The sequence below is a fragment of the Mus musculus genome, chromosome 6 (genome assembly GCF_000001635.26).
Source record: "Mus musculus strain C57BL/6J chromosome 6, GRCm38.p6 C57BL/6J".
Taxonomy (NCBI): Eukaryota; Metazoa; Chordata; class Mammalia; order Rodentia; family Muridae; genus Mus; species Mus musculus.
Genome location: NC_000072.6, coordinates 67,266,493 through 67,293,864, shown reverse-complemented (window position 1 = coordinate 67,293,864; position 27,372 = coordinate 67,266,493). Strand labels below are relative to the sequence as shown.

Sequence of the window (27,372 nt, the reverse complement as noted above, 5' to 3'; positions counted from 1 at the left end):
GGTACTAGGGAGGTCAAAGCAGGAGTACCAGTGTGGGCTATCATAAGACCTCTCTCTCTCTCTCTCTCTACACACACACACACAAATTATAATAATTGCTTAATGTAGTTAGTGATCCTGGGTATGACAGAGATAGCCCTTACAGAAGCCAGCCAAATACAAACATTGATTATTACGGTAGCTACCTCTGGAGAGAAGTTGAGAATAGGAAGCCTTTTCATCTTTATTGCATATTCTTTTTGACCTCTTAACTATGTACTTGTATTACTTTGTACAAATAATCAGTGAATTGTGAAAAAGAAAAACTGTTTCTTATATGGGCTGGAGAGAGACAGGGTTTCTCTGTGTAGTCCTGGCTGTCCTGGAATTCACTCTGTAGACCAGGCTGTAGAAATCTGCCTGCCTCTCTCTGCCTCCCAAGTGCTGGGATTAAAAGGCGTGCGCCACCATACCTGGCTTTCAAGTGATCTTTCCTAATTGCCAAATCTGACATGTTTCCTTACCTGAAACCATGGAAGTCCAAAGTCCAAGCCCCTTAGCATATCCCCAAAGTACGATGAAGATGTTATGATGCCTTTAATCACATTTTTAATCCTAGTACACAGGAGGTAGAGATCCAAGCTAGCCAGGGCTACATAGCGGTCTTTAATAAAAGTGCTTCGTGAGTAGCCTTTCCCATTTCTAAATCCTTTTTTCTTTTCTAGTACTAACAGGGCTAGGGGTGTGATCCAGTGAGTGTAAAGCATATGCCTTATCCTACACAAACTGAGTTTGATTCTCAACAAAAGGGTAATGGGCAACAAACTAGAAGGCTTAGTTCACCAATTTCCCTCGACCTCCAATACTCCATCCTTCTCTCCAGACTGCCCTAAGTTTTTTCTTTCTGCCTTTCCTACTAGGAGGGGGGGGGGGAAGCAAGTGGCCTGAGGCTGAGCAATGAATCTCTCCTTGGCTGGAGAATGGCAGTGATAGGGTAGGAGGTGGATGAGAGTGAAATCTGGCTCTGGCCCCTCCAAAATTTAAAGGCCCATAGTTTCTCACCAGGCTGAAGCAGGGCAGCAGGGTGAGGTTCCGGAAACCTGGAGAAATGGGCTGTCAAAGTAACCTATACATCTACTCTTCTCACAGGAGAAGATCCAGCTACCTACGGATAATCTCCTGATGGCATGGCCCACTCCTGAAGAGCCTGAGCCCCTGATCATCCATGAAGTCCTCTACCACATGATCCCAGTTGTCAGACAACCATATTACTTCAAAAGAGGCCAAGGATTCCAAGGCTACTCTACCTCCAAGCAAGATGCAATGTATATTGCCAATCCACAAGCTACAGGAACTCTCACAGCTGAGACCAGACAACTAGTGAACCTATACAAGGTGCTAGAAAGCAGAGACCCTGACTCAAAACTGGCCAACCTGACCAGCCCCTTGACAGTCACCCCAGTGAACTACCTTCCTAGCCATGAAGGCTATTTACCCTCCAACATAGAAGATCTGTCACCACATGAGGCTGACCCAACTGATTCTTTTGACCTGGAGCATCAACATATTTCTCTTTCCATTTTTGCATCAAGTTCTCTCCGCCCACTCATCTTCGGTGGTGAGCGGCTGACTCTAGATCGGTTAAAGATGGGCTATGACTCCCTCATGAGTAATGAGGCTTGATACTAGAAAGCCAACGTACCTCATTTTATCTGCCCAGTTCCTACTCCAAAGGTCTGTGACAGTGAAGACAAGCCAGCTGTCTCTGGATAAAATTAGCTTCACCATAGGTACTTAAGTCTTATGGATAAGGTGGCAATACACCAACACTGATATCATATAGAAAGGACCCCAAGATAGTCATGCTCATCGTCCTCCTCTCTCCCTCCCTCTCTCTCTCTCTCTCTCTCTCTCTCTCTCTCTCTCTCTCTCTCTCACACACACACACACACACACACACACACACACAGTTTCAACATCTGTCAATCTCTATCGGTTTGATGGAAAATTGCCTCTGTGCTTATTCCATTTAACTAATTATATCATGTGCTGCCTTCAACACCACTTATCTCTGGTCTACAAGAACCCATACCTTGCTGATGTTTCTTCCTAACTATGGCCTGACTTAGCATGCTCTCCTATCATACCACTGATTACGTCCAGTGCCACTTGAAAGGTTCAAGACAGTTTTTTTTTTCTTTAAAATATCAACCCTCATCATCTCCAACCCATCCTCTCCATTAACACTACTTTTCTGTTTGATGTTTTCATTTAACAAAGTATCTATTGCAAATCTGTACTTCTTTTTCTAACATAACAAATTAGCAACATGCCCATATAACCCAGTCCTATAAACTTGTCTTTGTTTACCAAACTTTCTATGCACCTCTAGAAATTGAAGCTATCAGTTTGCACATAAGCATTCTTAGTCGACTGCCATTACAAGGCTACCTTTTCTTGGGCCAATTCACCAGCAATGTCATGAATTGATGTACTCTTGATGGATTTTCTCTTCCCTCAAAGCTCTACCTATTTAATTCTCAGCTCATTAAACTCATTTAAAGACCTATATAAGGCCTCTTCCATACTCTCTCATAAGATTCTCTTATCCCTTGGTATTATACTACAACCAACTTGGCAAGGGCTTCCCAGTACAGTGCCTGGCCACATCACCTGTCACCTGTTCGGCTGTAATGCTTCCTAACCTCTACTCTAGCATAACCTTTATAAGAACCACCGAGACATTAACACGTTGGGAGTGGGGGGGGGGGGAGAAAATACTTTTAATGTACATTAAGAATTTGCCTGATAGATGTCTCAATGAATGTCAGAGGTCTGTGTAACTTTTCCTTACCATCCCAAGTAATTTCTGATGACTTCTTGCAAAACATCTTCCCTTGATCCCCAGATAAAACTCCAAACAAAGTTCCAAGTCTTTCATTCCTTGGTATTTTTCAACTCTAAAATACATTCCACCAACAACTTACATCTACCTTTTAATTAATAAAATTCCACAATTCTCTGGAAGCTAAACACCAGTGTATAGCACACCAAAGGGAATTCATGGGAACCTCCCTGACTTTTTATTAGTATGAAGAAGGGAGGATCCAGAGCATAGTTAGGCAAGCACTTCACTGAGCTTTGTCCAGACTTCAAATTTAGGTGGATACTCAAAACTGCTTTGAAAATGTCCCTTTTCCACAGGCAGATTCTTTTCTAGTTCTATCTGCAGGCAAGTGGAGTGTTAAACTCCATCTCCCATGCATTCTCCCCTTAGTCCTAAACCCACCACCACTTTTTAGTTACAACCACAGGCCGCCCATGTCCTGGAACAAGGAGGAAAAGAAATGCCTGTGCTTCTTTCTCACTAGGATCTGTTTGTAGGAGTCACCTGAAAGTTATCTACCATTCTGATATCAAAGATGAAGCCCTCCAAAGATTTTACTTTCCATCTACCCTACAGGACTCATGTTCACTTTGTGCTTCTTATGAAATGTTTTACTTGAGAAAGTAGAACTTCTACAACAAAACATTTTCATTTAAGAGTTCAGAAAAGACCTTCCTTCTTTCCTACAATAGAAAAGCAATTCAGACTAAAACTAAAACTGCTCGGTGATATAGCACATAAAAACACATAGCCTACCACATACAAGAACTTGGGTTGGACTCCCCAGAAGCAGAGAACAAGGTGGCATTTGCAATTTGAGTAATGGAAAGAATCAAGTTGAAATATATAGCTTATACCAAAATAATAAAAACTGTAAAACACAGAAAATAGGTTCCTTAACTGGGCTCTCATACAAATAAAAATAACTAAGTCTGCACTTCAATGACACAAAGTATATGCATCCATTAAGTGTGGTCGACTGTAAAGAAATGAAAACCAAATACTATTTAAATATTTTTATCAGCTAGCAAAGATTACAAAGCATGGTAGCCAGTATTAATTAGAGAAACTAAAATTAATTAGTAGATGGATTCTGAAGGGCAGCTAGACAAATATTCAATAAAATTATAACCACCAATTCAATTCTCAACAGATAACAGCTTAATATCCTAAGAACATGTGATTTCCCAGCAGTAAGTCAGAATGGTGGCCCTCTGAAGACAAATACTATCTGTACAATGAAAATCCTAACTAGAGTTCAAGGAACTGGACTGCATTATCTTGACTTCTAAAGCAAAAAAACTAAACTGTACTGTGCCACGTTTCTGTAATATTCTTTAGTGATGGTAAGGATAAAACCCATGCTAGAGCTAGACTTAGCCTTTCACATTTTGATACCTAACTTAATAAATAGCTGAGTGGTTTAGAGCAATTGCTCTTGCAACATATAGTTTCTACTCCCAACATGCTGTTTAACTCCAGTTCCACATCTGGTACCCAATTCTGGCCTCCATGGTCATGGCATGCAAGCAGTGCACATACTTAAACAAGTTTTACACTGGCTCAAAACTTACTGTTAAATCTAGGGGCCAGGCTATGCAATCCAATGCCTCTGCCTTCTACATTTAAGTGAGAGGACCATACAAGTCCATTGGACCTGTATGAGCTGGTGAAAAGATTAATGGTACCAACTTCTGCATGTTTGCTTTTTATTGGTATGATAAAACATCATGACCAAAAGCAAGATGGAGCACAAAGGATTTATTTCATTTACATACTCCAATCACAGACCATCATCAAAAGAAGCCAGGGCAAAGAATCAGAGACCACAGAGGAACAGTTAACTGGCCTGCTCTCTCATCTTCCACAAACAGCCAACCCATTGGGCTTTGAAGCAACAGGAAATATTCCCCATCTGGAACCAAGTTGTGTCCTAGTTTGCTTTCTCTGGCTGTGATAAGACTTTGACCAAATGCAGCCCTGACAGCACAGTTATTTATACATTCTAATCACTGAAAGAAATCAGAAAAAAGAACTTGAAAGCAGGAACTGAAGCAAAAGACCATGCTGTTCTGTGGTTTGTTTACCTTGCTTTTTAGAAGAAATAAATTCAAACCCCTGGGAGTGGCACCTCTGCAAGTTGGGCCTTCTCACATCAATCATAAACCAAGAAATTATCACAACAGAAATGGGTACAGGCCAATCTAATATAAGCAATTCCCCAATTATGCTCCCTTCCCAGACAAGTGTGCTAAATTCACGAAAGACCTACATTTCACTGATATATCTTTCAATGTGCAGAGATCTGGTTTTAAGATAGGATGATGCTATTTAACAAGACTTCAGATTATAACCCTTAAATTCAACCTCAAGTACCACCAAGCCTAGCAGTGCCTGTTAAACACTATGTGAGAATAAACTTTCACCTCGTAATTCTACCCAAATTAATGTCTTAATTTTGTGCCATGAATAAGTAATTGAAAGTTCTATCTTCATTATACAGTATACTTAGTGGGTATGTTTTCAGAAAAAGGGTAGAGTGATTCTCATTAACTTCTCAAAAACCTTGAAACTCAAGAATATTTTCACTAGTTTAAAAACACTATAAAAAGTCTAGTGCAGTGGCTCCTACTTTTAATCCCAGCACTCATGAGCTAGAGGCTAGCCTAGTTGTGGTCTATATAACAAAAGTTCTCAGCCAGTAAGAAACATACTGGAACTCTATTTTTAATAACTATCTCCAAAACTAAATATAAGGAACAAAACCCCTGGTCATTATTTACTTAAATACCAGACTTAATCAACCCTTTCACTAAGGCCTATCACTATTAATAGAAAGTTAATCTAGATTCTTTATGAGATACATGGAGGCTAGGCTTATCACTACTAATAAAAAATTTAATCTAGATTTTTTTTAAAATATAGTGACCAAGTCTCACTTTCTTTTGAAAGTGTGAGGCACATACATTCTTACCTAGCTGCTAAGAATATGGATTCACCATTCCATCCCCCATGCGGACACACAGGTCTCCCACACAACAAAAGTTTTCTAACTTTATGTTAGATGTTAGCACCCAAGTAAACCATGAATACATAAGGAATATACTTAAAAGGTATATAAAATCAAGTTGAAACTACCAGAAATTCTGGAATTCAGGAAAAATATGGGAAAAAAGCTGCCAGACATGGTAATGCCCCATCTATAACCCTCTCGGAAAACCAAAGCTGTAGACATCCAGTTTGAAACCAGCTTGCAATACTGACCATGGAGACATATACTTGTTTATGTAGCAACAGGAGAGACCATACATCATCTTGAACATATTTATGGAACTCATTACTAAATTACTGAATTACTAAGAGCTCCATCTCTTCAACACAAAACAACAAAACTACCTCCCTTAGTACTCACTCCTTTAGTACTCACTCCTTTAGTACTCACTGGCTAGACGCACACTTAATCCCTAACACTACTCTAGTCAAATTAACCTGGACCACTTTAATTTCCGTGTATGAAAATAAAATTAATACTCAACATTAGCACTAAGTTTTAGAAATGACAACTGCAAACACAAGCCAAGTAATGCAGTGCAAAATAATTTAAGCTAAAATATCTTGTTTAATATTAGCAAATTCAGGGGCTGGAATTATAATCCCAGTTCTAAGTAATCATTGTCCTCTTCCTAACTTAATGGGATAATCTGTATTGTAACATGATCAAAGACAAAGAAAGACAGTAACACACACTAAAATTTTAAAAAATAAAACTACTAGATACTGTCTCTTACTTTTTTGACTATGGATAAATGGCTACCTGAAAGACATCTCACTTTAAAGTGACAGGACTGCTTTAAGAGTAGCAGGATTTAATGCATATAGAGGTAAATAAATCTTTATTTTAAAGGAGCTCTTAAATCAGGACATAGCTAGCAAAACCTACTTACACTTCAGCAGCTACTTATCCCAAGAAAACCCAACAATTCAAGTGGAAGAATGTCTGATGACAGAACATGTGTCCAGGACACACAAATCCCTAGCATTTCAAATCAGCCAAAAAAAAAAAAAAAAACACAAAAAAAACAAAAACAAACAAAACCCCACAAATCACCTGGCAATTGGTTTTGCCACTGCAGAAAATGACTAAGGCTGCTCAGTCTGGTTTCTGGTTCTTTAGTTAACATGGGATTTGACTTTCGTTTAATATTTACATAGTAACTTCTTTACAATTACAGGGGTTAGGGGTATTATATTTCCTGGACCTTTTCCTTTACTGTGGTTATAGTTAAGCAACTTGCCCAGCATGAGCAAGGCCCTGGTTGAATACCCAGTACAAGAAAGTAGGGTGGGGGAAGCAAAACTGCATGTATCATAGGTATACTATACCAATTAGCTAATGTCTGGCAGTTTGTCCACAGATATGCCTAAAATGTCTTACCTTTAAGGTCAACATCAGTAAGGTTCATGTAGCTTTGCATTATTAATTTTTAACACCTGGTTTCTTCCACCTGCTAATGCTCTTAAGATATTTTTTTAAATTTCAACACAAAATACTTACACTCCACTTGCAAACTCAGTACAACACTTTTTTTCTATTTCAGTCATCTCTAGTAATTATAAAAATAACAATCAGAAGGAATGCACAGTCATCTCTCTGCAAACCCATACCAAAAATAAACCAAATACATTCACAACTCTGCAAATGACATATCCTGAAGCGAATAAATGAACTATAGAACCTGCTCTTACATTCAAGATCTCCCAGCAACCCCAAATAGTATTCAACTAAGAACTATACCCTCCCTTTAGCCCACCTGGAAATGTCCCACAAATTCCAACTGATGCCGTTTACCTTTAACAGCATTCAAGCCATTATACCCACTCTTGAAAATCAAGATAGGTATCCTAGCAAGTATAGGACTCAGCAGACTTATCAAATAAAAACCTCACCTTAATGATATCTAAACATTCAAAAATCTTAAACAAGAATTATCTTACGATAATGAAAAAGGGAAACCAAGAAACATATAAAGGGGTTCCCACTTGATTGCTTTTATCTTTTAGGAAATGAGCATGAAAATAAATTGTTATTTTCAACAAAAAGTTTACGTTTAGCTCTTGACATAAAGTGATTCTGAAAGGAAATTCACAGGTATCAGACAGAATTAACCACCTTCATATTCAGCTTACTCTGAATGTGCAATAAAATAAATGCTGCTGTGTTTTCTGTTTACAGTGACTCAGTGAGTAAAACTTGTGCTTCTAAGAGCAGGTGTTTTCTACAACACATTGCTAAAAATCTGTAAAGATATTACTATTAAAATAAGAAGTAAGATACTTTAAAGTTTAAGCATACTGACTTAAGGGAGCATATGCTACAATCTCAAAGGGGTCACCAAGTCTAAATGGACTAATCCTTGCCTCTGAAAAGCAGGGATCTGAACATGTAAAACTTCAAGCAGCACTAATACAGAACATGTAAGCCACCAGCTCAAGTCTATTAAAAAACAAAAAAACCCTTGTTTCCAAGCTGTCAGACTTGCTGGCAACAAGATTAATAAATGCATTGAGTAAATATACTATATAGTAGCTTTTAGATGTGTACATGAAACCAATCACCTAACTAGCAAAAAAGATCTCCAGTATTTTTGTAATTACAACAGAGGTTTAAAAAAAAAAAAACTGACGACTAGTCTTTAAAGCTTTGAATAAAATTCCTTCCCTATTTAATCAATATATGTGAATAAAAATATCCTAGAAAACCTGGATTTTTAATCATTCTATATATCTAACTTTTTAATAAGCAGTGATGCTTCTGTTCAAAGAATTTATCAATTACCTATTTTCTAGTAGAGGAAATGAAAACTGATATGTAACACTAACAACTCAATACCAAATCATAACATATAAGTTCATAAACAAGATAACTTGTTTTGAAATTTATGGATGGTGGTGCTGTTCCAAATTAAAGCTGGCTTTGAAATACTAAAACTTAAGATACTTTTCCATCCCAACACACTTACCAATGCGTGCCCTTTCGTTTTTATAAAACCAAATAGATTGTTGACTATGGATAAACATTTTGATTTTGGGGGCTTTCATACACAAATACCAAATGGCTAGCCTCTTATTTTATACAAGTTAAACTATTAGGTATTGACTAACTTACTCTGCCCATCTTGTTCAAGGAAAGATAAAACCCACACCCACAAAACGATTTCACTGAACACAGGCTGTATCTATGAACAATAAGTAGTTTACAAGTTCCAAAAGCTGTGTTTAGTTTTACTTTTAAAATGAGGAAGTCATACATTTTAAAAGTAAATATAGGTGAATCAGGTATAATCGGAACCTAATAAACCATGCATGAGCCAAAGGTTAATAAACCAATGTTTTGAATTTGTTCAAGTACTGACATTTCTGTATAAAGATTTAGTATATATTAGCTATCATAAGATGTGAAAAGAAAATTTTCAACTTCCAAATGAAAATATAGTTAAAATACATAGTGGTTAGTATTCCACACAGCAGAAAATCTTGTAAGTCAGAAGTTTACATGTCCCAGCTGACCATGTGTGAAAATGAAAAGCAGGTATTAAAACCAGTATTATGTCCAATATTTAAAACCAGCTTGTAATTGAAGGAACATCTAAATCCTTAATTAAAAAACACAAATGAAGTGAAAGCTTTAAACTGGTACACACTGTTCACACCTATATTTCAAGTTTGGAAATGCATATTTGCAAGCAGCAATACAAAAGTATTCATGAAGAATGCATATTCTCTGAAAATTATGAAAACATCCCTGCTACCAATACATTTCTAAATACAAAACTGACTAACATATTTTGTTACTTCTGTGTAGCTAGAGAAGTTCGTTTTCAAAACAGATAAAATTCAGTCTTTAGGTGTGAATGGTATGAATGACAGTCCTTTTTTTTTTTTTTTTTTTTTAATTCTTAGTTGTTTGGGATCCTTAAGCATGCAAAAGCTTTGAACAGGAGGGTCCACAAAGGAACCAGTGTTGTATTATGGCATCCAGTTAGGCCAGAGCTGGGAAGGCCTCTGGGTCATCTACATCAGGAGCAGAAGCACTTGACTGGGGAAGGAAAAAAAGACAAAAACACAAAATTAGCCACAATCCTGAAAATAGCCTGCTAGTGTCTGTACTTAGTATAGACACCGAATTCTAAAAAAAAAAAAAAAAAAAAAATTCATGTTAATACACTACACAAAATAGATCAAAGCTTCTACTTAAAAAAAAATCATAAACCAGAATAAAACTACTACATATATTTGCAATGCATTTCTTTCTGCAGTGAAATACTGTAATTTACCTGACATGCTAGGGATCATACCCATGGCTTGTACATGCTAGGTTAAGTGTTCTACCAGAGTGACACTTCCTTCCCACCCCTTTCAGACAAGATTTGCCACTTGTAGCCCAGGTCACCATCAAACCATGATGACCTATGTCCAAGTACTGGGGTTATGGTTATGTGCTACCACAACCAAGCATACTTATGAATTCATGTAAGGAGATTTCCATGCAACATGTGGGCTCTCACTTTGTTACTAACTTTGTACTTTTCACTTAGCAACATTATAGTATTATCAATATAAAAGCAGGTTTAACAATCAGTGGGCATTTAAATAGCACAAAGTTAGAAAAGAACCCAGTTACTTACAGCCTGGAAAACAAACCAAGTTACTGAAAATCCTCATATATACATATAGATAGATAGATAGATAGATAGATAGATATGTATGTATGTAAAACCTTCCTCTTTAAAAGTCAGTAGAAAAAGCATCACTGATAACAAAACCTATTGCATTGTTACCACACCACGATATGCAGCCTCCAAAGTAGTAGATAGGGTGGTGGTTCTCAACTTGTGAGTCATAACCCCTTTGTGATTGTGTAGGAATGTAAAGACCTTTTTAGAGTGGCTACATATCAGGGATCCACATTACAATTCACAACAGTAGCAAAAAAATGGTTATGAATCAGCAAGAAAAACAATGTTGTAGTTGGGGGGTCACAACATAAGGAAAAAACTTGCAGCCATTAGGAAGGTTGAAAACCACTGAGGTAAGGGTACTTAAAAAACAAACAAAAACAGAAAACAAACAAACAAAAAAAAACAACAACAACAACAAAAAAACAATTTCTAAGCCAGGTGTGGTGGTGCAAGTCTTTAAACCCAGAGAGGCAGCCTGGTCTACAGAGTAAATTCCAGGACAGACTGGGTTATAAAATGAGACACATTTCAGAAACAAAAAAGCCCCCCAAATAAAAGTAAGATTTCAGGATCTTATGATTTATTTCAAACTGGACACTAAGGTTATCCTTAATACTATCAACAGACAATTCTGATTTCAAATTCAACCCCTTGGGCATCTTTCAAAATTGTCATTAAGAACTTGTTTTATAGTGGTAGCAAAGGGCTAGTTAGCTTTGGGAGGACGAGACAGGTTTGGAGACAGCCTGATAGAATACCCATCGACAAAAACAACATTAAATTCCACGTTTTTGTTGTATTTCAAGATCGAATTTCTCTGTGCAGCCCTGGCTGTCTAGAACTTATTTTGTAGACCAGGCTGGTCTTGAACTTTCAGAGATCTGCCTACCAATTGCTGGGATTAAGGGCATATGCCATCACCACCTGGCATGAATCCCATTCTTAATTAAATAATAGACTAGTGTCTCAGGAGAACTTTTGCAATCCCAAAATCGTTCTATACCAGGACTTATTCTGCAGTAAGGAGATACCTAGAGTAAAAATAAATACCAGCATGCAAAAAGTGTAACAGCACCCTGACAGGTAGAGAATAAAAATTCAAAAGTATGGTTAAGTCAACTTATTGGCAGCACTACTCTAACCATTAAGTTAAAAATGGTTAACTTGGTTTAAAAAAAAAAAAAAAAAGGCCAGATGTGGTAGCACATGGCTTTAATCTCAGGGCTCCACAGGCAAAGGCAGGCAGATATGAGTTCAAAGATAGTCTAGTCTACATAATGAGTTCCAGGCCAGCCAGAAATCCACAGTGAAACCTTGTTGCAAATGGTGTTTCTTGTTAGTTCTTTTTTTAGTTCTGTTTATGCCCCTTCCTCCAAAATATCTAGCCAGTAATCACAAGTCTTAAGTTGCTTAAAACGGAAAGGCATCTTAAAATTACCTTATCAGTCCTGCTGCCACGGTTTGGACGTCCACCACGCCCACGCCCACCACGTCCTCCTCTGCCACCACGTCCTGGGCGGCCTAAGTCTCCAAAATTGATCTCCAGTTGAGATGTTATATCATTTGCTGGCTTCCGGAAATGATGGTCCATAACTGAATCTTCAGCATGAGCCTAAAATATTAAGTAAGGGCCCCTGAGTAATTAATATAAAAGCAATAGTGCAAAATTTTTGAACATGCTTTCTCCACTAAAAGATGAATCACGAATGCTGTACTTTATGTGCATGAATATATATCTACTATCTAGCTCAACAAGTAATAAGTTCATTTGGGGCTCAGGAAGTGATCTTGAAGAATGAATTCTCGTTAACAAATTCCTCCGACTGCAGGCGATACCAATCCTTGATTCCTGGTATACAAGTGACAAGTCCCCACTCTTGTGACTCTTCAGCAGTATTTGTAGCATTTAAGACACTGCCTTCAAATTGCTATTCCAATATGACAAGGCTTGTAGATTCTACTTGTAATCTGAGGGTTTTAAAATCTATATTCTTTCAAAACTAGGACCACCTACCTTCCCAAGGCTGAATGTACAGGACTTTAAGACCAAACACAGCAGCTGCTGTGGTTTATGCTACTGTGTAACATTTGGAATTCTGGGTACTTTTCGGAAGATATATAAATGCAAGGACACCAAGAGGCGGGGTGGGTTGGTTGGTCAGGGTTTATATACAAAGAAACAAGAAATTAGATAACCTGATTGCAAAGATCAAATTTATCCCAAGGAACTCAACACTCTTAATTAAAAGGAAGTAGTCTAAAAACATAATCCCCTTCCCAATCCCTGAATATATCCAGGGATGTCTTTCCTTTCCTCTCTATCCTTTTTGCTCTCCTATGTAGTGTTCGGGGTTGAAAAGGGGAAGAAAAAAACCACAAACTTAGCAAGAAGAGTATAAGACCTTATATTCCAATGCCTGGCTTTTATATATTCTAGATGAAATAGTTTTAAGCCTTGGCTGAAAAGTTCCCCCAACACTAATCAAAGGTGACTTGTTCTTATTCTTAATACAAATAAAATCTATTTTTGGAGGATGATGTATACACTATCCTTTCTGGCTGCCTGAAATCACAGTTGCTATTACTTTAAAACACAAATGAACATTTTCTTTACACTAGTTTCTGTATGATACGCAAATTAAATTCCATCCCTTTAGTTATGACAACTATATTTAATGTCACTAGATCAACAAATATAAATGTTAAGGAAATCTGAAAGTTATGCCTATGAATCTACAACAGCACCAAATAAAAATCCTTTCTATAGCTTGTGGATCTAAATGTTTGGAATTTCAAAATCACTGGTGTCATTTATTAACTTTCTAAAACACAGAAGCAGTGAATACATTTGAATCTGGATGGGTTTACTAAAAAGGAGTTTTTGATACTCAGAGCACATTCTTAATTTTTAGGCTGAGTTCTAGAATGTGATGATACAAACAAATAAACCAGCTTTTGTCTCTCTAGAACACCTAGGATTTTAATCCTCCCCGACTCAGCTCTGTGAATACAATTAACAGCTTTTAAGTTTATCATTCCCCAAAGCTCATTTCTTCTCAGAACCACCTGATTATGTCAAATAGGTAGTATCAATATTAAATAAACCTGTAAGCCCATACTTAAACAAGTATTCACATTACAAAGATAATATAAATGTATTAACCAAAGTGACCTAATAAATAAGGACCTTTCAATGTTTTAAAACCAACTGTGTATTTTATGATCTTCAAAAATCAAGTTTTCTTACTTTATATAATACAGTACCCAATATTTGTAGAATATTTGTAAAATTCAGGAAATGCCTGAAACTAGGCGGATCAAACCTACACTGTGCTCTATTCCTATATATGAGCTATATTAGGTTTCTAATGGGCAAGTTCACACAATGCACACACATAGAGTTGTAAATCAATGGTTCACACCTGCAGTTAGACAGAGAAAAATAAATGCTAAGCCTTTACCACACTACTCAGAATGACAGGCAATAAAATTGTTCTACAATTTTCTATTTAGTATTTTTGACCTTAGTTGATTAAAGGTTAACTGAAAACAGCAGAAGGTAAATATCACACATAAATAGGACTGCTGTAGTTTTCCGCCAAGATCAGAGGAAAATATTTTAAATTGGGACACACATCTTAATACACTGATGAATAACCTAATATCACAACTAGCTTTTTCATACTAACATATTAATATTAAATGGCAATTTCTACAATAACTTTCATAGTTTAATTTACAATAATTTTTAGCTCACTCAGGATTTACATCTATATCATTCTACTCATACAATACTACTTCATCTGCAAGAACTAGGATAAAAACATTCATTATAATAAAACAAGATGTACTTTTTTAGACTTGACATTTCAAACAATATCCACTTATATCTTTATAAGAGTAAATCTTAAAAATCATGCTAAAACCTTCTCTAAAACCAACTATTTAACTTCAATTCTATTTAACAAGGTTTTTCATATTGGCTTCTGCCATCCGTTATGTCTAATAAACTAAAACATATTGAGAAAGTGAGTGCTAAGGGTTATGATTTAATGGCAGAAAATATGCTTTTAGCGTGTTCAATCTCTAAAATCAAAAATAAGTGGATAGGGTTTGAGGGATGGCTCAGCAGTTAAGAGCACTGTACTCCTCTTCCAGAGATCCTAAGTTCAATTCCCAGCAACCACATGGTGGCTCACAACCACCTGTAATGGAATCAGATGTTCTCTTCTGGTGGGTCTGAAGACAGCTACAATGTACTTATATAAAATAAATAAATAAATAAATAAATAAATAAATAAATAAATAAATAAATCTTTAAAAAATAAGTGGAAAAACAAAATCTCATTAAATTTTGTAAATTATGGGCTGCCTTCTTAACTTTACCTTTGCATGACAGTCTGAATGTCTGGCACAGTCCAACTTATGACATGAATAAATTAATATATCAAAAAGGTCAGCAAAAACTGCTGGAGAGCCGGGCGTGGTGGTGCATGCCTTTAATCTCAGCACTTGGGAGGCAGAGGCAGGTGGATTTCTGAGTTCGAGGCCAGCCTGGTCTACAAAGTGAGTTCCAGGACAGCCAGAGCAATACAGAGGAACCCTGTCTCGAAAAAACAAAAACAAAACAAACAAAAAAAAAAAAACCAACAAAAACTGCTAGAGAAAAATAATTTATGAGATATGTGTTTGGCCAGATTCATGTTCAGCCTTCAGATTCATGACAGCCTTACCTGTCAACATGAGTTTCTCAAAAATTTACGTTAGTTCCCATGTTTCTTAGATTAGGAAAAATACTAACATTTTCCAAGTCCTGAATGTTTTCCTTTCTGAGCAAGTTCCTATATCAAATAAGACTAAAATAAAGCTTAAAGGCTAGAGAGGTGGCTCAGATTTAAGAGCACTGACTACTCTTACAGTGGCCCTGAGTTCAATTCCCAGCAACCACATGGTGGCTTCTCACAATCACCTATAAGGGGATCTGATGCCCTCCTCTAGTGTGTCTAAAGACAGCTACAGTGTATTCATGTAAATAAATCTTTAAAAAAAAAAAAAAAAAAAAAAAAAAAAAAAAAAAAAAAAACAACTTAAAAGTTATCCGTATGAGCCAGGCAGTGGAGGCACCTGCCTTTAATCGTAGCACTTGGAGGCGGAAGCAGATGAATCTGAAGTTCAAGGCCAGATTGGTCTACAAAGCAAGTTCCAAAACAGCCAGAACTACACAAAAAGAAATCCCGATCTCAAAAAAAGGTTATCCATATGAAAAATAAAAACTGTAATTCGAGTCACATCTGAACAAATTTAAACAATTTTAACCTTACCTCTTCACTTTTTGATTTATGCAGAACAAATCCCTTTTTCCATTGTCCATCGGCGCCTTCATTTGGTTTTCGGATATTAAATTCTACTTTTGCTCGGTCTTTATTTTGAATAGCTTTCCACTCATCCAGAGTCATCTCTTTTGGACCCTCTTCCTTAACCTCTTCAACTTCGTTCTCCCTGTGGAAAAAAATTTTCATTTTATGCCTAATGGCAGATACTAATTTGTAGAAAAGTATTTGGGGAGTTAAGAACACGGACAGACTTGGTACACTCATACTCCACCGGTCACCACTCCCTCTAACTCCAGCTCCAGAAGATAAAAAGCCCTCTTCTGAACAACAAACAAGTAAATGTTACACATATACAGATGTAGGCAAAACACCCAAATATATAAAATCAAAATTTTTAAAATGTGTATTTCAAATTACAATAAGAAACTGATTGTTAGTAATCTGCTAGAAAAGACTATCAAAAGTAGAATCACAGCTTTCTATATAACCCAGTGATCGTGTCCAACATGAGCCTTCTTAAATGAATATTTACCCTGAACTGGCCTTATTAACCCATTAATATACATCTCTTTGAAACTATATTTTAAACTGTACCATCTTGTATAAATAATTTCATGGTCTACTTTCTCTTAAAGCAGTGTATGCAGTGCACGCAGGTGTTCATACATACATGTTCCTCACTAAAAGGAGTCAGGTTTGTCAGATGTGCACCCATGACTGAAGCTCAAGTAGCAGGTGCTTTACTTACTGACTGAACCAACCCCACCCCATCGTTGTATTTCATAAAGGAGACCATATCTAATGCTCTCCTACTTTAGCACTTAAGCAAAGAGTAAAATAGTTATTTCCCAATATAATCCCTAGGTTTTAACTATTTTAATTATCTGTTCCCCTTTCTACATAAGGTACAGGCCTAGGGATCCAATATCTAAGTCTAATTCCAAATGTCACCAAACAAATCACTTGCTATTTTGGGAAGCTCTGCTTCCTTCCAAAGATAGCAAGTGAGTTAGTGTAGCATCATTGCTAAAATATCTTTATGTAGTTCTTTATATTTGGACAGATTCTATCTTATAACTTCCCTGAGTAAATTTGTATTCAATCTTGACAGGAAGTTGAATAAAGTCTATCAAGTCATTTTCCAAATGGTTATAAAGCCAAATAGAAATAAAGCCCTGGAATTGCCCTAGTAATTCACCAATTCTGACAGTAATTGTACCTTAAAAACTACTCTACTGGAAGTTTTGCTTCTTAAACTTATCCTTCAAATATCCTTACATTTGGCTTCCCTATACTAAGACTAGACTACTCTATCATGGTGACCATTGTTTTCATTAGAAATAATTACTTCAACTGCTCCTGGGTCCTGACCAGAGAAATCTTTTTAATATTCCATGAATATATAATTTTCTTCTGAGAAACAGTCTTTGAGAATCACTCTGAAAGTGACTCAATTTTGTTTAATAAAGAGAAAGGATGTGCTGAGTATTGCGGGGTACCATTAATCCCTATTATGCTCACCCCTCCAAAGTAAACCACATTTCACATATAAATTCTTTTGTTGTTTTGGTTTTTTTGAGACAGGGTTTCTCTGTGTAGCCCTGGCTGACCTGGAACTCAACTCTGTAGATCAGGCTGGCCTCGAACAAAGAAATCTGCCTGCCTCTGCCTCCCAAGTGCTGGGATTAAAGGCATGCACCACCACTGCCAGGCCTTGTTTTGTTTTTCAAGATAGGGTTTATCTGTGTAACACTTGCTGTCCTGAACTCTCTCTGTACACCAGGCTCACCTCAAACTCAAGAGATCCACCTGTCTCTTCCTCCCAAGTACTAGAATTGAAGCTGCACGCCACCATCAACTAACGTAATAAAAATTCTCAATGTAAAAGGCCATCTTTTTCCATTTACTTTCGTATATATTCCAGTGATATGCCTATTTCAACAAGCTCACAAAATACAATGCTTCTCTCATCATTAAGAGTTTCTCATCAAAATAGTACTTTATATTTCTAGTCCTTTTTTCTCTAGCTTCAGAGGGTCTCAAACTTGTAATGTAGCTAGGCTGGCCTTGAATTCCTGATCATCTTGCATTCACGCCTGAAGCGCTTATGTCATCATGCCCAGCTACCAGAGCTACTCTTTTGGAAAAAAGGGAACTTGGAAAGAACTCCTTTCTCTGATCTAATGTGGCCTGAGAATCACTGTCCTATATGGAATCACTGTCCAGATCCAACACAGTTCCAAGTAACAAAATAGAAAACCTAAAAATGAATCCATGTAATTACAGCCAATTGATTTTTTACATAATATTCCAAGAACATACACACTGAAGAATGACAATCTTCAATAAATGATAATAGGAAGCATTGGCTTTCTCCTACGCTCTATACGAAAACCAATTCTTTAACAGCTAAAAATTTTAAATAAATGGATTGAAATAATGCCTTCCCCACATGAGGAAATTAATTTTGCAGAGTCTGATAAACCAGCAATGACTTTCACTACTGATGTTTCTCAAGGCCCACCAATAGTTTCTTCTAGACCTGTAACCAGACTCAAAGCAAAACAGGCTCCTAGAGGAGAGGTAGAAAATGTAGCACATGTCTTCAATCCCAGCTCTAGAGACAGAGGCAAGCAGATCTTGTAAACTGAAGCCAGCCTAGGCTACATATTGAGTTCTAGGCCAGCATTACAAAATTGTGAGACCCTCCTTCAAAAACCAAACAGGACTTGAGAAATGGTTCAGTAATTAAGAGCCACTTTTCCTGAGAACCCAGATTTGAACATCAGTACCTACATACTTGCAATCATCTACAACCGGAGGCCCAGATCTAGTGACCTCCTCAGGGTACTGCATGCATGTCTTGTATATACATTCACATAAAACATCTATGCACATAAAATTAAAAATAACAAAAAATATCAACAAAGTTCAAATGGCAAGAACACCTCAGGGAATTGGTCTGGCCAAAGACCCCAAAAGGCAAGGAAACAAAAGCAAAATCTCACCAACAGGATTTCATCAAACTAAAAAACAATGTGCACAGATAGAAGAAAATACATAACATATTCACCAACAATTGAAGTATGTAAGAAATTCAAATAGTTCAACAACAACAAAAAACGAAAATGGGTAAATGAAGGGGCCAGAACCTGGTAAGCATATCTCTCTGAGTTCAAGAGCAGCCAGTTTGGTCTACAAAGCGAGTTCTAGGCCAGCCAGAGAGAGCTGTTACACAGAGAAACTCTGTCCAGAAAAAAAGAAAAGAAAGAAAGAAAAGGGAGGGGGTGTCAATGATAGAAAAAGCTTTTTTTTTCCTTTCAAAAGAAATACAAATGGCCACAAAGTATATGAAAAAGTTTCAACATCAGTAATTAAGGGGGGGGCAATAAGGCTGGGGATGTAACTCAGAAGGCAGTGTATACCTAGGAGGGATGAAGAGTCCTGGAAATGCAAGCCAGACATAACCTGGCACACCTAGAATCCCTGCACTTGGAAAGGATCATACATAAGCAAAATAATCCTTCATCACATAGTTCAAGGTAAGTCAGAGTTACAAGAGACCCTGACTATAAAAAACAAACCATCAAAACTACAGGATGATAAGCAATTTCATTCTAGTCATAAATGGCTATTAACAGAGAAAGAAATGTTGGTGGGGGTTCAGAGAAAACACCCTCAAAGCATATCACAAATGTACATCCATACAACCACAATGGAAAGCAAAGACTGTCAAAGAATAAAAGAATACAAGCCTAGAAACAGACCTGACAATTTCACCATTTAATTTAAAACATATTATGCTGAACTTAACTTTTCCTGGGAAGACATGAAAAACATGTATTTACTCCAATCAAACACACAAAAGGAAATTATTCTAGTTGCCTGGTAGACCAATGAGTTTCACTAGTTATTTACAGGAGTATGGCTTTATTTACAGTAACATAGGAAACAGAGATAACACCAAGAAAAAAAAGAGCTTTCTACCTACCCTTTAGCAATCATTAATGGTTTACACATATTCAGAGAGGGTAGAGGGTCCTTAGACCACCTGGTAAGCTCCAACTAGAACCAATGTTTAGCAGCAGCTACTCTGATTTCAAGACAGCAATGCTCATGTCATAACCCAGGAAATTGAGTTCCACAACAAATCCAAGGAAAATAAAATCAGTATGCCAAAAGATACACCCAATATCCCATTATTTACTATAGCACTAGAATAGTCCAGGGGATACAACACCCTCCTCCTCCTCTAGCCTCTGTAGATACTGCATGCATGAATGCAGTGCACTAACACACATATGCAGGCAAACACCCATACACATGAAATTTTAAAAGAATATTTGTTAATGAGCTAAAACATTCTCATCACTGCTTTTCATAGTTTCAAATAATAATTTGCTGCTCAAAATTCACATTAATAAAAGAAACTTAAAGAATTGGACCTAATTTACCAAGTCTTTTCAAGTTGTCTAGTTTTATTTTATAACTGAAAATGGTGAGATTACTTTGAACTATGACTAAACACTCCAAATAACAAAACCAATACTTGGTTCAGTTTTTAATAATCTTACCTATTCAGAGTAGAACACTATCACTACTAGATCCTATCATGTAAGTTCAAATACAAAGTACTTTGTTCCTTTTCCTTCATCCTTGAGTAGTTACAGGTCATTTTTTATGATTCGCTCTAAAAGGCTTTACTAAAAATACATACATTCTTTCCAAATACATACACCTTTCTAAGGTGTGGGAAAACAGTACAATTATCCAGCCAACAGTGTGGTAGTACACTTCCTCCATCCCAGTACTAACAAGTGAGACAGGAGAATCCTGAATTCCAGACCAACCCGAACTACACAAGACAATGTCTCAAATCAAGAAAGTCTCATTGTATGCTGGTACGACCAAATAACTGCATTAAATTACAGTTACCTTACTGGTAAACACCCAGACAGAGTAATATTTCCTCACACAAACCCACTTACTTATTTTCAGTATCTGCCACAGGGTGCTCTTCACCTTCAGGTGTTTCCTCAGTCACATTTGATTGATCCAAATCACTGCAATTATAAGATATTTGTTTCTGAATGTATTTGGGTGACTCTCTAAGGAAAGAAAGAAGAAAGGCATCTAGGTCCATTTACATGTAGCCAAAATTCCTTCATACCAAAGTAAAAACTTTTACATTTTTATATATTTACTAATTTCTACTAATTTTACTCTCCAGTAGACCTGAGAAAACAAATTTATTAAATTAGCCTACACACTTTTAAAACAAAGCTTTCTAAGTCAGACACAGTAGGAGATGGCTGTAAATTACATACCAAGTACAAGGCTAGCCTCAACTACAGAAAGCCCATCGCCAAAAAAAAAAACAAAAACAAAAACAGAGAAAGAGAGGAAGAGGGCTTATCAAACTCTGTAAGGACAAGACTACAATAGCTACAGTTAGAACTATTAGTCATAATATTCCCAGCATCCTCATCACAGGACTTCAGGCCTGTATACACATCCATTATCAAAATAAAACTATTAATATACTTCATTATGTACTAATTCTTCCATTGTATACTATTAATATACATCCATTCTTCCTTTAGGAACAAAATTTAAGTTACTGATAATCCACTAGTAAGTTAGCAGTTTTGGTTTCACTGAAATTATTTAACTTTAAAAAAAAAATCAGAATACCAACGTTAATTCATCTTTGACAGTTCCCCAGTTGTGAGAGCCGCTACCTCCGCGTTTGTCCTCATGCTTCAGGCCACTGTAATGTGAAAAAGAACTAACAAAACTGAGTTAACATTATACTCTTTAGTTCTAGAAATTCAAATTTTGTTTTTATTAAATAAACACATTTAAATCTCATACATGCAACAATCAATATAAGACTTACGATCTATCACTTCCACTATGCCTATCAAATTCACGCTTGCCACGAGAATCAAATCCATCGCCTCGGCCCATTCCACGTCCACGGCCTCCTCGACCCCTTCCAAGACCACCTCGGCCTCGGATAGGCCGTTCGATAATCGGTCTACAAACAAATTAAAAAATTTATTTCTAATGTTTCCAGAAACTGGCAAAATCCACTCCAAGCTCAAAAATACAGAATATGCGTACTGGCTCATAACCCAACAACTAAACATATGGTGTAGAAAATTCCAAGTTTATTTCTACTCATATATGGGAGAATTAAAAACTGCTTTGGTAGTCTTTAAAGCATTGCCGGTTAGACCACATTCACTTACTGCCTCATTGCATATCATACGTTACTCACCTATCTATGCACACAAAAACTACAATCATCGCATGGAGACTGCATGTGACATGAGGGAGAACCAATACCACTGTCCTTTTAAACTCACAGGAAGGAAAAGAAACTGGGCACTGACTTAATTAAATTACTACTAAGATAGCTAACTTAAAACATGTTATCAAAAATGTAAATAACATGCATTTACATTTCCTGAAATACACAAAGTAATCACTCCACCTACTCTGTCCAACTTACAGTTTTATGTTAAGATCTAACTATAAGATGACAAAGCAATAAAACCTTATTTAATACTTACCTATCAACTGAAAATTCACCTCCTTCACCTTTTTCTTCAAGTGGCTTTTCAAATCTTCTTTCACGGGGTGGTCGCCTTTCTGCTCTCCTATCAATTAGTTTCCCATCACCCTGTAGTTGTTGATCGGGTCTTCTTCCAACTCGCCTTATTCCTTATGACAAATAACCAACATAAGCAAATCATTTTTATAATACACAAAGTTTAGCCTAAATTATTAAATCTGATAGGCATCATCCATATATATTTAACAAACTAAAACATTCTTTTTTTTTTTTTAATTTTTCGAGGCAGGGTTTCTCTGTGTAGCCCTGGCTGTCCTGGAACTCACTCTGTAGACCAGGCTGGCCTCAAACTCAGAAATCCGCCTGCCTCTGCCTCCCGAGTGCTGGGATTAAAGGCGTGCGCCACCACGCCCAGCTAAACTAAAACATTCTTATTCAACAGTAAATATCTCAAACTTCATCTACAAGCATTCTACAACTGGCACAGAAATCACTAGGTACCATTCCAAGTCAGTCTTACTACAAAATTCTAAACTTACAGATAGTTCAATCAAGGGATATATTTTTGGCTTTTAAGACATCAAAGCCAATACCAGCAGCTTTCATAAATAAGAAAGCACTGGACATTCACTAAATATGCCCCTCAGAAGAATGAAATTCACTCTGTATCATTCTATATAATCTTGATGAGCCAATAGTGAAATCTTGATTCTATAAAATTGTAATTCTGAAAGGAAAACAAAAGGCACTTATTCTAGAAACAACTTTAAGATGGCTATTTGAACTAGACAGTCCTACAACACTAACACTACACTGGGCAAGGCAGGTTTACAAATTCAAGGCCAATCTGGATTACAAAGAGACCATGTGCCAAACTCAATCCAAACAAGCAAAGCTATTTAATCAGAAAAAAAAAAAAAAAAAAACCTTCCACAGACCCAAAACATTCACAGTCCAAGTATGTGTACACATTCCCAAGTTTTTAATATTATCATGTAACCAGTAGGAAGTACTTCATTATTAGTATGGATAGAAAGCCTTTTTCTAGGTCTGCTCTTGCAAGTATTTGTTTTCAAAGCATCTTCACAAATCAGACACTCTAAGACCTTCTTTTAGCAATTACATGCTCAGGGGGCTGCAAATGTAGCTCATTACCAGGGTGTCAGTAACATGCACAGCCCTGAATTGTCACAGAACCCTCTCAAAAAAAGGAAAATAGAAAACTTATGGCACTAAGTGGTATTTAAAGCATTAACTAATTTTCCTGCCTTTATTTCTCCTGATAACTTACGAAACTCACAAAAAAAGAACCAATTTAAATTGAATTATTGGTAGTCTAAAGGACAAGTTGATAGTTAAATGCATGCCTAACATTTCAGACATGCTCTAATTTCCAAGCCATAGGTGTTGATAGTCAAAAAAACAAAATCAGCTGAGAAATTGTTTTTGTAAAATATTTAAACATGTGACTAATTCTAAGAAAATGGAACACCATCAGGATATATTCATTTGTTCAGATATCTTTAACTATAGTCATACAGTAAAGGTGAAATTCCTTAATATTTAAGCTCAGTCTCTGTAAATTCTCAGGGCAAGCCTTAAATGTAGCCCTTATGCCGTGGCATTTACATAAATTTCATCAGAGGTATAGTGTATTGGGGTGGAGCTATAGAACCAGCTCAGAACTTGTAATGATAACCAAGCTAAACACACCCAAGGAACAATGGCTTGCTTCCCCACCCAATATTCAGTATGAGGCCTACATAATCAGAAAAAAACTTACTAAACTCATCAAGTGGTTGGGAGTGTAGCTCAGTGAGAGCTACTTTCACTTAGTTTGCAAAATGCTGGGTTCGGCCACTTTTACCACAAAATATAAATTCATCTACTGAAAAAAAATTTTTTAAAAAGCATACAAGGTTCTTTTACTGTACTTACCAGATACATGAGTTTCTTAACTGCACTAATATCCAGAGTTGCTTTTCTTTTTTTGCTAAACACAAAAAACCTGGTCTACTTTTAATGACATTTTGCCAATTCAAGTTCTTCAAATAGACAAATGCATCAAAATTTATGTAGAAAAACATTACATTCCAGCATTGTGTTCCCGAGACACAGGACACACCATAGGTTAACAATTGTTTCCACTCTTACAGATAGGTACTTTGTTTACAAGTCTACCAACCACCACCACACAGCACTAACTGGAAGTTTTATTCAAAATTTCCCCATATGTATATATAACCTTATTTAAAATCAACTCTGGTTTTAAAGAGTGATCTAAGGGTTTGAGATGTGTAATGCAAAATTTTCCCCAGCAAGGACAAGGTTCTAAGTTCAATACCCAGTACAACCCATGGAAGACTTGGACGTAACTAAAAAAAAGGTTGACTACTATTGTGAAAAAGTTTTCTGAAGTAAATGACAAACGTAATCCTGGCTATAAATAAAAATGTCCTCCATTGATGACTTATGCTAGTTTACAGGCAAGATCATAAATTGGCTTTGTGATGAAAATTGAATAATTTAAAATCATGCTTCATGTTTTGACCATTTTTTGAGTTCATCTATGTGATGTGTTTTATTTACTCAACTTATTCATGTACTTCTGTGAATTACAGTCATAAAGGAGGTAAATTTTAGTAGTTTAAATAACACTATCTAGTGTCCCTAACACAGAAATTAAATGTCTTATTCAACTATGTAATGTCAAGAAGCTTAATCCGCTCAGTACTTCTGCCCAAGTGATGTTTTCTAACACTCCAGACTATGCTTCCAAATATATTAATAGAACTCTTCCCTTTTATAAATCTACTAGGAACTGGATGTTTTACTCTAAGCCTTCATTGAAAGACACCACCACCCCCAAAAAACTTCAAACCTAACACAATCTAATGAGAAACAATTCCTTTCATGAGCACGTGGCATTGAGAGGCACTTTAACATAATACCAATTTTAAAGATTCACAGGTTATTCTATATGTACTCGCTATTGATTTTTCACTTTTTTAGCCCCTAATTGCTTTGCCTTTTCATCCACAATAAGCCAGTAATGGAGAAGAATGCTAAAATCAAAACAACTATGAAACTTCTAGTGCCCTTGAAGAGACCATTAGCCGCCAATGAAGACCCGACCACGCTTTACGCACGTGCGGAGGAAAAGCTGCAGCCTGAGTTCTGCTGCCGGGACATGACAGGCTGGGCACTCATTTCGCCCACGAGGCCCAGAACAAGCAAAGCCCTATGACCTGGGGGCTCCAGGGAGTTAGTTGGAAGAAGAGATGGAGACATGAGATGGGTTCCACTAATGACCAGTTTTTTATTCGGAACTCCCTCTAAAATGAGTGGGGCTAAATTCTTCTCCTCTCCAACACTTTAGTTCTCGCCAGTAAGTTACAGGAACTTCTTCTAACGTAAGAGCGAAAGGGCACAACACAAAACACACACGTGGGACCCAAACAGCAACTCCTCCCTCCCTCCACTCTAACAGGGACCCCCAAACGGAGACGCAGCCCAAGTGGAAACTCTGAGCCCGGGCCTTTCCTTGAGGGTCCGCGCCATTGTGGGACAAGATGGCAGGGCAGGAGCCCACAGCAGGCAGCGGCAGCCAGGAGCCCGCCGGGCAGGAAGCAATGCCCGCGCTGCTTCCCGAGCGCCTAGAGCCAGGAGGCTAGCGCCCGGCAGGAATCGGCGGGAACGCCCGGGCCGCCCTCTCGGAGCACGCTCCGTCCGCCCGAGGCGGGAAGGAAGGCTCCCGCCGAGCCTGCGAGCGAGCAAGCGACCGAGAGAGCGGCGTGGACTTGGGACCAGCCACGTTCCCCGCACCGTGAAGGGGCTCCGAGGGCTCTGCGGCCCCGCCGCCTGCACGAGCAAGCGGCGGCGCACGCCCCCGTCCTGCCCGCCAGCCCGGGCTCCCCACCGCCTCGCCCGGCTTTACCTTCTTTCTTAAGCGCCACCGGCGGCTGCGTCTCCTCCTTTTTGTCGGCCACGCCGACGCTGGGGGGCAGCGGGTTCTTGCGGTCTTTCTGGGACTCTTTACGCAACTGTTTGCCCGCCGCGTTGGAGTTGGTCTGGGCCGCGGCCTGAGCCGCGCTCTTGGCCCCGGGGCCCCCAACGCCGCCCCCGCCGGCTTCTTTTTTCTTGTTCTCTGCTGCCTTCAGTACCTCGAAAGGGTCCGATTCGTCGTCAAATAGCTGGTCGAATCGGTTGGTGACCACGCAGCCGAAGCCTTCCTGTAGGTGCCCAGGCATGATGGTGGCTCGGCGGCGCGTTCCTCCACGGATTGCAGCGGACCGCGCCGAGCCAAAAGCGCCTGCTTCAGCTCTTCCCACAAGATGGCCGGGCCGAGAGAGGGGGGCCGCCTTCTCTTCCGGCGCCAAGCACACATCCGGGAGCGGCCTGCGCCGCACGGCACCATGGGGCCTGTAGGCCACAACTGATTAGCCCGGGATGGCTGTCTACTCCTGAACTTCAACTCCCAGCGTGCACTGCGCAGCAACTCTTCGCGCGCGCCTGAGAGGCGGGATCTCAAGGAAAGTGTGCAGCGTGCTCGCTGAAGGTGGGGAAGCGAGTACGGGGCGGAGTTCTGCCACCTGCTCTTGTCACCCTTAAACTCTCGGTCTTTAGATACCTCTGAGAACAGGAAAACGTGAGGGCGTCTTCTGCTCACGAAAGTGTTCTCTGTCTTTGGTTTCACTCATTCTGTCTCCGGCCAGGACTTTCCCCACCTTTCTGGGAGGGTCAAGGTGACTCCCAGACCTAGTAACTGGAGCCTCAAAAACTTCCGGGGGGTGGGGGGTGCCACAGTAGCCTCCGGTAGGTTGCGACCGCACGGCTGCTCGTCCCTGACTGTTG

At 38.2% G+C, this 27,372-nt stretch overlaps 2 protein-coding genes across 7 annotated transcripts in view; one reads left to right on the top strand and one right to left on the bottom strand.

Moving 5' to 3' along the window:
- The window catches only part of Il12rb2 (interleukin 12 receptor, beta 2), a 90,308-nt gene extending 82,429 nt beyond the window's left edge, over positions 1-7,879 (top strand). For 2 of the 3 annotated variants that reach the window (NM_008354.4, NM_001311141.1), the window contains one exon: positions 1,129-1,847. In NM_008354.4, coding sequence (NP_032380.1) covers positions 1,129-1,662 — 534 coding nt within the window. In that variant the 3' untranslated portion in view covers positions 1,663-1,847. Of the gene's footprint in view, positions 1-1,128 lie in introns of all 3 variants that reach the window. The other variant, XM_006505617.4, reaches the window with a different exon arrangement.
- On the bottom strand, positions 4,563-26,886 carry Serbp1 (serpine1 mRNA binding protein 1). Of its 4 annotated transcripts, none has more exons than NM_025814.2 (8): positions 26,456-26,886; positions 22,517-22,667; positions 21,838-21,978; positions 21,637-21,726; positions 20,927-21,046; positions 15,927-16,104; positions 12,044-12,217; positions 4,563-9,962 (listed from the first exon to the last, which is right to left on the bottom strand). In NM_025814.2, exons 1-8 carry the CDS (start codon positions 26,766-26,768, stop codon positions 9,906-9,908), a joined length of 1,224 nt encoding a protein of 407 aa, NP_080090.2. In that variant the 5' UTR covers positions 26,769-26,886; the 3' UTR covers positions 4,563-9,905. The 4 variants fall into 4 exon arrangements, with proteins under 4 accessions (NP_080090.2, NP_001107037.1, NP_001107036.1 ...); NM_001113565.1 differs by having other exon boundaries at positions 20,927-21,001; NM_001113564.1 differs by having other exon boundaries at positions 21,637-21,708.
- Positions 26,887-27,372: the final 486 nt, after the last annotated feature.

Coding starts and splice junctions, on each gene's coding strand:
- Serbp1 (NM_025814.2), bottom strand. CDS start 26,768: ATGCCTGGGCACCTACAGGAAGGCTTCGGCTGCGTGGTCACCAACCGA. Junction 21,047..21,636: donor ACTGTCAAAGATGAATTAAC/GTTGGTATTCTG, acceptor TTCTTTCCTTAG/AGAGTCACCCAAATACATTC. Junction 9,963..12,043: donor GTGGCAGCAGGACTGATAAG/GTAATTTTAAGA, acceptor TTCCTTCCCCAG/TCAAGTGCTTCTGCTCCTGA.